At 39.0% G+C, this 12,181-nt stretch overlaps 1 protein-coding gene across 4 annotated transcripts in view; it reads right to left on the reverse strand.

Moving 5' to 3' along the window:
- Nucleotides 1-7,242: 7,242 nt before the first annotated feature.
- ap1b1 (adaptor related protein complex 1 subunit beta 1) overlaps nucleotides 7,243-12,181 on the reverse strand; it is a 37,699-nt gene continuing 32,760 nt past the window's right edge. For all 4 annotated transcript variants that reach the window (XM_084728892.1, XM_084728891.1, XM_084728893.1 and 1 more), the window contains one exon: nucleotides 7,243-8,732. In XM_084728892.1, the coding sequence (XP_084585018.1) occupies nucleotides 8,658-8,732 (75 nt within the window). In that variant the 3' untranslated portion in view covers nucleotides 7,243-8,657. The remainder of the gene's footprint in view (nucleotides 8,733-12,181) is intronic.

The raw sequence follows: 12,181 nt of genomic DNA on the forward strand, positions 1-12,181 counted from the left end.
GTTGTGCGCAAGGCGTGTGAAAGCTGTGAGCTCCCATACGACGCACACAAATGGCAAAAGGAGTAGGCCACACACACACACACACACACACACACACACACACACACACACACACACACACACACACACACACAATTTCATTTAATTTATTATCCTTTATCTTTCTTTATTTTACTTCAAAAGCAGTGAATAAATAAATAAACAAATGAGTGGCAGTCTGTAAAAATAACTCACGAAGTCTTGAAAATTGGAACAAACGCGTATTTTGAGGGGATTTTGATTTTCACTCTTCAATTTGCTGTGAAAATACATTTTAAAAGACCAAACTATTAGCTATTAAACCTTACAACGGGCAAACCTCTTGCTGATCTATTTCATTGAATGTAGACATCAAATCTGTCACATGGAAAATCTTACATACTTGACGTTTTACGAAGTTAACATAATGTTCCATGTTTTTCATTTTACAGCATGGTCATAGTGAGTGGCCATTTTATTGTTTAAACTTTCTAAGAGTTCTTTCAATGGTCATCAAAATACAAAACAATCATTTTTATTTAGCTTTGATTCAGAAGGACTGTTGACATGTTATGGTGGAGACACATCTGACAGCAATATTATTTCATGAATTTATATTTATATATATATATATATATATATATGTAAAGTAAAAAGCTTAGCAGTGCTTGAGCAGTATTCCCGCCTTTTTTAAAACCAGGAAGTGAGACAGGGTTAGTTGGTGGGGAGTGGGGTTACTTTAAAGAGTTAGTTAATAAAATGTAGTCACTAACCTAATCCAAATATCACAAGTAATGTAATCTGATCACTTTCTGGAAATTTGGATTACCTCAACACCAACTATGATGAAATTGTTTAGCCTAATATCATGTTTTATATTTATTGTAGGTGTATTAGTTGTTTGTACAACTATCCCTTTGAGATACATGAATGCATGTTTAGATTAATGACAGTAAAATTAAGGGCAGTAATGTGCCTTTAAATGTACTTTGTTAAATAGTACTACTAGTAGTCACACTTCACATTCAAACTTAAAGTAAACTGACATTAACTTATTCTGGGGGTTTTGTTTTGACACACCCATCATCAGCATCACCACCTACAGTCCAAAAATATTTTTTAGTAATAGCGGTAGAAGTATTGAGGTTTGCTAGATAAATGGATTTCTACGTTGCTAACGTTAGCGGTTGGTCAGTGTCGCTAACATTACCTGTAAATGTGTTTTTAAATCAGATGATGAGTTCTTCAATGCTGACAGTATTTTCACAGTTGAAGGCAGAACTGTCACTGTACTATGACTCCACAAATAAGAGCCTTAAGATGATAGTTAAACCAGTTAAAGAAGTATTCATATCTTTTACATAAGTACAAGTAGCAATACTAAAGTGCAAAAATACTCTCTAAAAAAACATACTATAATATAAGTCCTACTTAAGTTAAAGTACAGATGTATTAGCATCGAAATATATCAAAAATAAAAGTGCTCATTATGCAGAATGGTCCATGTTATAATTAGTGTAAGCATCATTAATCTTGCAGCTGGTAAATTTGGAGTTAATTTCTGCTACAACTTCATATACTTCTGGGTGTCATAATTTATTAATAATTATATTCCGTATTAATAATATAAATTTGCAAAATAACTGATATCTCATCTTGTCAAATAAATGTCATAGAGTAAAAAGAACAATATTACAATAGCAAAAGGAAAAAGAATAGTACAATATATCTGTCTCTCTCATCACTTGCAATATCCTCCAGTCCCTGTTCGTCCAATAGGATCATGTTGTGCTCAAGGTGTGTGCAAACTGAGAGCTCCTATATGCTGCACATAAATGGCAAAAGGAGTAGGCCACACACACACACACACACAGACTATACATCATATCAGAACGTGTGAGGGTCATGGAGAAGAATCATATCTCTGAGGGACACGTCTTATTATTGGAGAGGGTCTTCTGGCAGGGCAGGGACGATGTGTCCCATCAATCACTGCGGTGTGGCAGCAGCAGCACACAAATCGACTCAGTGTCAAGACTGAGGAGTAAACATGAGACAATAACTGGAGATGAGATTGTAACCTCGGCTTCATCCTGCACAGGGTCAGTTTTCCAATATGACAGTGGTTACAAAGGGTTTCAAAGTTGTAACTAATGACTGTATTCATGTTAATAAATTGTTAATGAATGCTTTATTGATTAAAAGGCAAAGCAGCCAACCACTCTGCAGGGGCCCCAACCCTCAGCGACCCCACAGCACATAGATTCAATAAGTGGAAATTCATTTGTGGTACATTTATCAAATACAATTACTTAGTAATTTGCAACACTAAAGTACAATACAAAGTCCTGAACACTAAAGAGCCTTAAGATGACAATTACAGTGGTGGAAGCAACAATACTTCAGTGTTAGGAGTAAAAGTCTCACTACAAAATCTCACTTAATTAAATGTATGCAAGGTTTAGTATCAAAATATACCAATTATTATTGTATTTGCAACTATTTTACTTTAAAATTGGGTAGCTTAAAGGAACAATATGTAAGAAAGTTTGAAACATTCAACAGTGCATTAAAATTATCAACAGAACATGAAGTATTAACAGTTTTGACTTTATGTCAAACATGTCTACACATTGTGTTGCAGAGACTTCTACTGAGGATAGCATGCTAACCAGCTAGCCCTGGCTTGTCTTATCTCGCAATACCACTTTATACCTAAAGAGCTGATAGTAAGTCACTGTAGCGTCTTGTCTGCCCTCAGTCCACCAACACTGAGGCGGATTTCTTTTTGGGTTTGGCTCTTGGCTCCTGACCCCACACTGAGTGATCCGACCTCCTTCTCACTCGTCTCCTGCTTCACGTATCTCCCAAACCACCGTGTCATTGGGGTCAGAGTGCTGCTTGGAGCCAGTGTAAATAACTTTGATACTGTATTTTGTGAAAACCTTCTCCTTCTGGCGATCCAGAGCTCCTGCGCCGGTGTGTAAACATCAACAACTCTCCTGTTACTCTGGGCTTCCAGTCCACAGTCAACAATAGGCGCATTAGCTGCACGGCTAACCGAGCTAACAGCAGCTACAGTTAGCAGCAGTTAGTTATTCTGTTGATATGCTGCTGTATATTTGTTTGGAGTATGAATTTGACAGGTGGCCAATTCTTACATGTTGCACGTTTAATATACAATAATTCCTCTGAAATTACTAGTTGGTTGTATTTTATATTACTAATCTAAACCTGCAAAGTAACTCGTTGTCAAGCAAATGTAGTGAAGTAAAAAGTATAATACTGGCTTTAATTGATTAGAATTATTGAAGTACTTGACTAATTGCATTTTAAAATCTACTTTAGTTATGAATTTGCAGATCAGACTCAAATGCAGACTCAGGAGTAGATAAATGGAAAAGGGTATTTTTTGTAGAGTGGTGATTTTATCAGCCCAATATCTATGTTGGTATCAGTGTATATATTGTCCGTAGCAAAGGTTGTCATTGGCAACTGGACTTGATAGTGTTCTTGAAGACGTTTCGCCTCTCATCCAAGAAGCTTCTTCAGTTCTTCTGTATATATTGTCCAATATCTTTTTTAATAGAATATAATGTTTGTTTTTTTCTAATTTTAGTTTTATAGGCGGTATTTCCTGTATATTTGATCCTTTTTATTGATTCAAGTTATTCTATGTGTGTCTGTCTTATTTATAGTTATTTCTAATCATTAAAAATACCAGAGACAATTTACTGTTTCAGTGCCCAGTGGAGTGGAGGTGGAATGAGCGTGAAGGCACCTGGCTGAGGCAGAGGGCAGAGGGTGGCGAGCTCCATTATGGCTGGATTTACTGGAGCTGGGTGGATGAGTGCGACTGGCTGGAGGTAGGTGCTGGAGAGCAGGCTGCGAGCCGGCAGACAGGCTGGTGGTCCACTTGTAGCTGAAGCAATCATCTGGCAGTGGATGTGTAGCTATACTGCCAGGCTGATGGGCTGTTGAAGCAGGTGACTGGGAGCAGTGATGAACTGACTGTAGACAGATGTATGATGAGCAGAGCTGGGAGCCAGGAGAACAACGGGAGAACTGCGAGACACAGGGGAGAATGGGAAACACAGGAAACACAAGGCTGCATATGTGGCCTTGACAACTTTCCATCTTTGGCTATTAATAACAGCACTTGGGAGTCTTTGGTGTTTATCAGGCAAAGCTGGAAACTGACTCCAACTCTCAGGGACCCTGAAGTCCACGAATTACACATCATAAGAATATAAATGCAACACTTTTGTTTTTGCCCCCATTTTTTAAGAGTTAAAGAACTTCTATGTTGCTTTACTGGCATGACTATTCAGATAAAACATGTTGCCAAAGGAAAAGTCACATTATAATACACAATACATACAATATAATATACAGTAAATAGTAAACATGAAGGCAGGTAGTATTCACCTGTATAACACTGTTTGGTTCCTGAGGTAAAGTAAATGGACTGGACAGAGGCCAGCAGAGAGTTAATCCAGACTTGATGTTTATTCTTCACTGTTATAAATGTTGGTAATCCTTTAATAAACCTTTTTGTTTGTTTTTGCACCAATGGATCCACTCTGCATTTGTAAATGTTTAATAAGTTGTTCATAAATGGATTTTATTCTCCCTGATGAATTAAAGAACTATCTAAAATACAAATAAAGCATCCTACTGCAGAGGGATGGAAGACAACCTGGCAGCCCAAAAGTTCTTAATAACGGCTTAGAAGCAATCTGTAAATCACTGGGAAATGACTCATTAACTATTAATAAAACCATTAGTTAAACTCATAAAGCCTTTATAAAGGATGTCGTATTTAAAAGTGGTATTCAGAGGCCAAAAACAAGGTTTGCATGGGAGTGGCATGAAAACCCACACGGACATCTTAGATGTGTCAAAGCAAGAAAATGTGACTGATTTCTTATGATGCCCCAGCAAGTTAAAGTATGATGTGAATGTATGAGTTTACTCCCAGATATGTGCACGTGATGACTTGATGTTATATAAAACCACTTAGTTTCCAGTTATGATCAGTTATGTATGCATTAGTTTTGTCTTTAAAGACTGGACAGTGTCCCACGGCTAATCTGTTCAGCCTTCAGAAGTCAAACATGCATCTAAAATAAACTGTGTTCTGTGTTACACTCAGGGTTGTAGATAACATTAAGGACAGTGAGGTCATTTCCTCCTAACACTTCTGAAAATGTGGAGTTTTAACAACCAGGTTTGGTGAGTAATTTGGAGGCTGGTTCCAGAATATTTTAGACTCAATATATGTAGTGCAACTACATCATGGCGTTTAAACAGCGTACTTAAGTATGATTTTGAGGTACTTTATTAGAGTATTTCCATTTTATGATACTCTGAATGAAAATCTAATATAATTTAGGGCCTGGCTCGACATTTTCACAATCCCAGCTTTAACCCTGGTTATATTACTGTAAATTTACAGAGCACAAGTATCATTGTCACCTTCTTGGTGGTTTGGAAGTTATTAACCACCCCTTTATCAAAATGCAGCGCAGTGGCACCCCCTATTGGAATATATATATCATATAGGATCGATATAGATATCAATAGAAGAGACTTGAGGCTTGGCACAGCTTTCTGGTCTGTAGCTGCTCTTTCTCACCCACAGAGGAACAGATCTTAGACCGGAGCTGTTTGTCTTGTCTGGTTAAGTTTTCCCATGCAGCCCGGATTTTAAAGACCCTGTCACCGCTTCAGAGGAGCTGCTCCACCTCTAAGACGCACTCAGCTGTGAATAAACCACAGACTTCACTCATGGCTCAAGGTTGAACAACACTCAGAGACTCTTTGTATGCAAAGCAGTGAGGGTCTGAAACACTGGAGCAGAGCTGAGCAGCCCAGGAGAGGAAGACACTGTGAACGCCTCAAAGGTCATCAATGATTGTAAAGTATGATGTGTGAAAACAATGCACGCTGCCTTCCAGGGACTCCGGGAATGTGAACTCTGTCAAGCAAATAAAAACTGTTTTGAATCCTGTGACAGTGGGACTTTGGCACTGGCAGAAATTGTCTTTGCACTGCATTTTTAAACATCTATTCTGTCATAAAGTCTTAAAGGGGTAGTTTGGATGTTTGCAGTGTGGCTGTATGAGGTACTTATACATCGTCAGTGTATTACCCAAGTAGATGGTGGTCGTCATGTCTTTGGTTTGGAGAAGTAGCACAAATGGAAAAAAAAAAAAAAAGTAATTTTGCCTCACAGAATTTGGGAGTTGCTCTTTTCCCCACTGCCACGATCTGTTACTTTGTGACTTCAGTGAATCTGAATTAACCCTTTAAAAGGCTGAAGTCACAAAATATAAACAAAGTAACCGATCAAAGTAGTGGCAAACAAGGAGTCCCCTGTTCTGCTTGGTAAAAGCACAGTTGTTGCAAGTTGAGTTTGGTGGCTTTGGAGAGAGCGATATCACTGGTTATACAGCAGTGGTTTCCTGTCAGAAAAGGGTGTGTGAAAATATTCTAAATATAACAAACACTTAAACTGATAGTGATTTTATTTTTAAGGTGGGCCTTTTTTAGGTCGCTAAAATATTTTATTGCTGACTCCATCCACAGCAGTACATTGATTGGCTTTTTTGTCAAAAGTATCCGAGTCGCGACGCTTCTTCTATACCACAGTGCTCATTCAAGACCTCGGTTCAGTTTAAAAAGTATTTTGCTTCTTCCCTGAAACGAGACAGTGTTCAGACCAGCACTGTTTGCAGGATGTTTCTTTAAAAAATAGAAAAAAAACATTGGGTTTTGAATGCATTTCTCTCTTTTTGCTATGTTATAAAAGAGGTATTGATTGTTTTTTAAATCCTAGTAGTGTATCCAAGTCCACTCAGGTGAACAAGTCATAGCAAGACTGCACAGATTCCATTAAATAATGTGAATTTTATGTTTACTTCTCAATTGTATTACATCCTTGGAGCCTTTGAGTACTTTGTTTGTAAGAGTGTCAAGATAGATGCTCTTTTTACTGCAAACCAAATTACCTACAAGTGCAAAAAGTAACCCTAACCCAAAGGTAAAATTCTGGTATTTTGACAACTCTGCTAAACTTCCAACACGACGCGCCTGCTGCTTCTCCAAACTGGGGACTTGTTGACCTACGACGTCTACTGAAGTGAATACACTGACTTTGGACAAATTAAAATAAATAGAAAAACCAAGCTATCCCTTAAATAATGAAGAAAAGACTGAAAATCAATTTATCAAGACTTTTAATAGTTCTTCTTCAAATGATGTACACACAATGAACAAAATCATGTCAACCAAAAGCATCTGATTAAACATTTGATTTTTCCTTTTTTACAGCATTTCATATGAATCAGCCGTCACCATACACAAAGAAGACACACACTCAGAATACACACCGCCACCTCTGTTGTAATCTTTACAAGGCGTTAGCAAAAGTGTATACATCCTGTCGAGCCGATAAAAAGGGCTTCAGTGTAATGACTCAGAAAGAGGAATCCAATTATTCGAGAATCCGCAGGTGAAGCAGGGATACTGGATGTTGTTCTTGCCTTATTTCAGCTAAGACCTGCATGTACACCTACTACTAAGAAGTGTTATAAACCATGACATCGTAATCTCACCTGAGCCTTCATCTCAGGTGGCCATGGTACTCCAGAAGCTGCTATGAGGATACACAGAGAGCAAAGTGGCAGAGAGAGCCTGAGTGGCAGCTAATAAATCCTCACCACCTGAGGCTCTCTCCCAGTTTGCCACATGTACACTAACAAGACTACAGACACAAATTAAACCATGGAATGACTAAGTAAGAGAGCAAGCAGCCAACAACTGCTGCAAGTCTATAAAATGTCCAGATATTGATGTAGAAATTAAAAGAAACACACCGACAAAAGGTTTCCAAGCACAAGTCAGACATCCTGCTGCTAGCAACAGACGCTAAATAAAACTACAAAAAAGACAAAGACAACAATAATGTAGTTTTTAAGTATTTATGTGTCTCTTCTAAGGCCCAGACAGCCACCGTCCACTTCACACACAGGCAGAGGGAGAGTTAAAGCCTTTTTCTGCTGCATTTTAATCGAAAGTACCCTAAATAAATATGCCGACGGTGGTGATTCACCTGCTGATTGCAGACGCTAAAAATAGACTCCAATTTGCAGAGAAACGGGGATAGATAATGATTAAAGAGCCTCATGCAGAGGAAACAGTCACGGGAATACAAGTCACACAGCCGTCTGTCTCCAAAAATATAAAGGTCGTCGCAGGATGGACGAGTGGAGGACCTGCTCAAGGTGTTCATTCAGAAAATTTATCACAAGATAACGTCCTGAAACTGAGACGTGTGTATGACCAAAGGGAAGAGGAGAGCCAAAGACAGTGAGCCAGAAATATCTGCAGTCTGAATGGGGGGGAAAAAACAATCCACAATGGGGTCAAAATAGGACAAAAATCATCATTAAGCATCCTAATTAAAGAGCTGAATGACATACAGAGCGCAGCCTCCAGGCCCGACGCAGCAGGACGCGGCTCCTGCTCTGCATGAAGTTGTAATGTGGTTTGTGGGTCAGGTGAGGGGGAGCAGGAGGAGGAGGAGTCAGGAGTCTGCGAGGGCAGCGGCAGGGTCGATGTCGACGGGGTGCTTCTCAGTTTTTCAGCATTGCCTCGTAGCTCTGGAACACACACTGGGAGACCTCTGGAGCTCTGCACTTCAGAGAGACCTGAGAGGAGAGGAGAGCAGGCCTGAGTATGATCTGACTTCTAAACGTGTCGGTTAAAATGCAACACAGACACATGAACACAGGGCAGGTTTTTTTAAATACTCGCTGTGGGACACGCAGTACAACAAGTCGCATAAAACTTTAACAAGATACAGCTTCTGGTGTAGGTGTTTAGTTTCATTTATTATAATTCCTCTCCTTACACGTTATGTAAAAAGCAAGAACAAAACATAGTGCCCCCCCCCCGGGTCATAGTGCAATACATGAAAAGAGGGAATTAAAAACAAAAGAATACTTTAAAAAAGCGGACATAAAATCAATGTTAGTTAAAGTTAAGTTAAAGTGTAGACACATCAAAGTGTCCCAGTGCTAAGGTGCTTATGTAAGCCTGCACCCCCACCTCCTGGAGTCAGGTTGAACAGTTCAGGAGACAAACTGGGAAAAAAGATGTTTTTGAACCTGATGGTTCTGGACTGATTCTCCTCGATATTTCTCAACGAGGCAGCAGGTCACAAATGGATATCCAGATAACACGTATCTGGGCTAAGGCTTTCAGTTCCTTGTGCTGGTCATTCCTTACAGCCTGATTAGCATCTTGAGACACAAGAATGTCAATGAAGTTGAGAGACGACGTCTACGACCGGATTGTTTCACAAGTAAGAATGCAGTTAAATCTAAAGATAATAAAAACCTAAATCATAATCAAATGGTAGCCAGTGAGATCCAAATTCCATTTCAGCCAATGGATTCTGTTTCTTTTGCTCTACACAGGAACTGACTACCTGATTACCTTAAAGCAACCCAAGCTCGCTTAAACAAGATCGGTGAACACTACAAACTACAAAAAGAAACCAGAGCACTTCTAATACCGATATCTCGCCCCTTGCCTGCACATTCTACATTGTCATGAAGATTTTTGTTTACAGATTACAGGTTAAGCTGATGTAGCAACTTAAAGAGTAACTTCGATATTTTTCAGCGTGGACCCCGTTTGCCTGTGTTTTTGTGTTTAAGTTACTAACGGGGACAAGGATTTTTTAAATTAGTCCAGTATTGAGGGAGAATGTCACAGCTGGCGGAAGCAAAATCTACAGCACAATCCCTCCAGGCAACTGCACACTGACAAAGCAAGACCACTAAAAGTGCTTGTGTTTGCAACCAACAGACTCAGAATGTCTGACAACATTATGGAAAGAATCCCTGCAGTGAGAGAGCTTTTCATTATGGAGTAAGATACATGAATTCTTGTCTTTTTATATCATTTTTTAACTAACCAAGAACAGCAGTTGCAAATTTGCCTTGGCTAGAAACCCTAAATGCAACACATCTATATCCTTTTTATTGGAACCTGCAGCTTTTCTTGCACTGTGCCTGTCAAATAAACTAATAAATAACTAAACAAAGAACCAGAAACAGCTGTTTTATTGCTCTCTCTGAACTCACCAGTCTCCCTTTGCAGAAATGGTAGTTTTATCATCGTCATCACCATCATCATCTTCACTCAAATGTGACAAACAAAGTCACCAAAAACATCTTAACTCGTCTTTCCATTGTTTCAGCAATCGCCAGCCCTGGATTGGTCAAAATAAACTCTTCATGTGAGTGAATGGGAGATGGGACATCAGAGCATCACCTGGGAGAGACACAGTATTTCCATATCTACCGTGGCGAATTAAGGGTTTATTTTTACATTACATATACAAACTTTATTTATACAAACCAGAGTTGTTGACTGTTGGAACAGCGGAAAGACGAGCAAAGACATTTTTGGCAAGTTTTAATTTGTTTCTGTTTGAATGAAGATGATGGTAAAATTACTGTTTGGTGAGTTTGGCAAGAGCAATGAAACAGCTATTTCTGGTTGAACAAAACACATCATAGTCTTTAACAAACTGTCTCTGTAGGGATCCTTTCCATAGAACAGTCTGAGCCTCTCAGTGGCAAAACAAAGACTTGTGCTTTTATTATTATTTACTTGGACACATAACGTCAGAAAATGGGATGTGGGTTGAAGTTACCCTTTAATTTTTTTTATTCCAATTGGCACGACCTCAAACAAAGGAAAAGGGAAGAGGACATTTTGTCCTACAAAGAAAACTTCACATACGCATGCTTTTTCAGTTTCATGAGCTCAAATAAGACCATGGCAGAATGAGCAGAAGTCTCCTGGACTTTTTTAGAGGAGACAAAATTCATCAGATTAAAAGAAAAGCAAATTCAGTTTTATCAGAAACAGACATACTTCGAGAGATACAGATACATAAACATACTAGAGAAAACAGAGACAGCCTCTCCACTCTTTGATGTTATTCTTAGCTGGGAGCAGGTTTAAGAGTTGATACAGCTTCACAACGTGAGGTTTTTCCCCACGTCAACAATCATACTGCAGATGTTATTTCCTCAGATCCAGAAAACACACTCTTTACAGGAAACACAAGACAGCTGGAGATTTGGATTAATAGTATCAGGACAAATCCTGTCATGATGTTGCACTTAACACTTACTAATAAATACCAAAGACAGTGATTCTCAATATTTCAAGATGTTTCACTAATTGATTGCGGCACAATTAAAACCAGCTGTGCTTTCTCTCCTGTGACAAATGGAAGCCTTACTTAATAGCCCACATGTCTCTGTGATGTGGGAAACATCAAGAAAACAACCTGCATTTTTCTTGTTCTGACAGAAACACACACACACACACACACACACACTGCAGTCATCTCGGTCCACACGGAGCAGCTCTGCCTCTAACTCACAGTGTTGTTCTTTCAGCTTTCATCACTGTCATTTCTTAGAATCATATTTGTTCCACTGGAAAACATTTTTTTGGGGGGGGGGGGGGGGTCACAGTAAAGACAGCGAGTGCAGTCCCTCTGCAACTGGATTTGAGTGACATATAAATAACACAGACAGATAAGAAATTAAATCCAAGAATACTATATCCAAATGCTGGTTTCGGTCATGTTTGTTTTTAAGCCTTCAAACGTCAATATCAATATTTGTACAGCGTCTTAAAGGACTAGTTCGGATTATCTGAAGAGGGGTTGTATGAGGTACTCATCGAACGTCAGTGTATTACCTACAGTAGATGGCGGTCGACATGCCCCCACTTTGTTGGCGCTCAGAGAAGAAGACCAGCATGAAAGCTAAGCAATGTGCTGCTGAGGACAGGGTCAACACCAAAACATATTTTACTTAAAAAAAAAAGGCCCACTTGAAATTAAAAATCAGGATCAGTTTAAGTATATATGCTGTAAAAAAAAAAATTTCACTGCTTTACTCTACTGCCAGACAGCCTTTTTTGATGGGAAACCATTGTTATATAAGCCAAATATTGCTCCATCCAAAGCAACCAGATTCTATAGAATATAACAGAATAACAGCAACAAAAACAAACTAACAGATCGAGGAAGTGGTAGACCAGCAACTCCTATGTCTTGCGAAGT

Source organism: Lutjanus erythropterus, chromosome 10, assembly GCF_056507025.1.
Source record: "Lutjanus erythropterus isolate fLutEry1 chromosome 10, fLutEry1.hap2, whole genome shotgun sequence".
NCBI lineage: Eukaryota > Metazoa > Chordata > Actinopteri > Lutjaniformes > Lutjanidae > Lutjanus > Lutjanus erythropterus.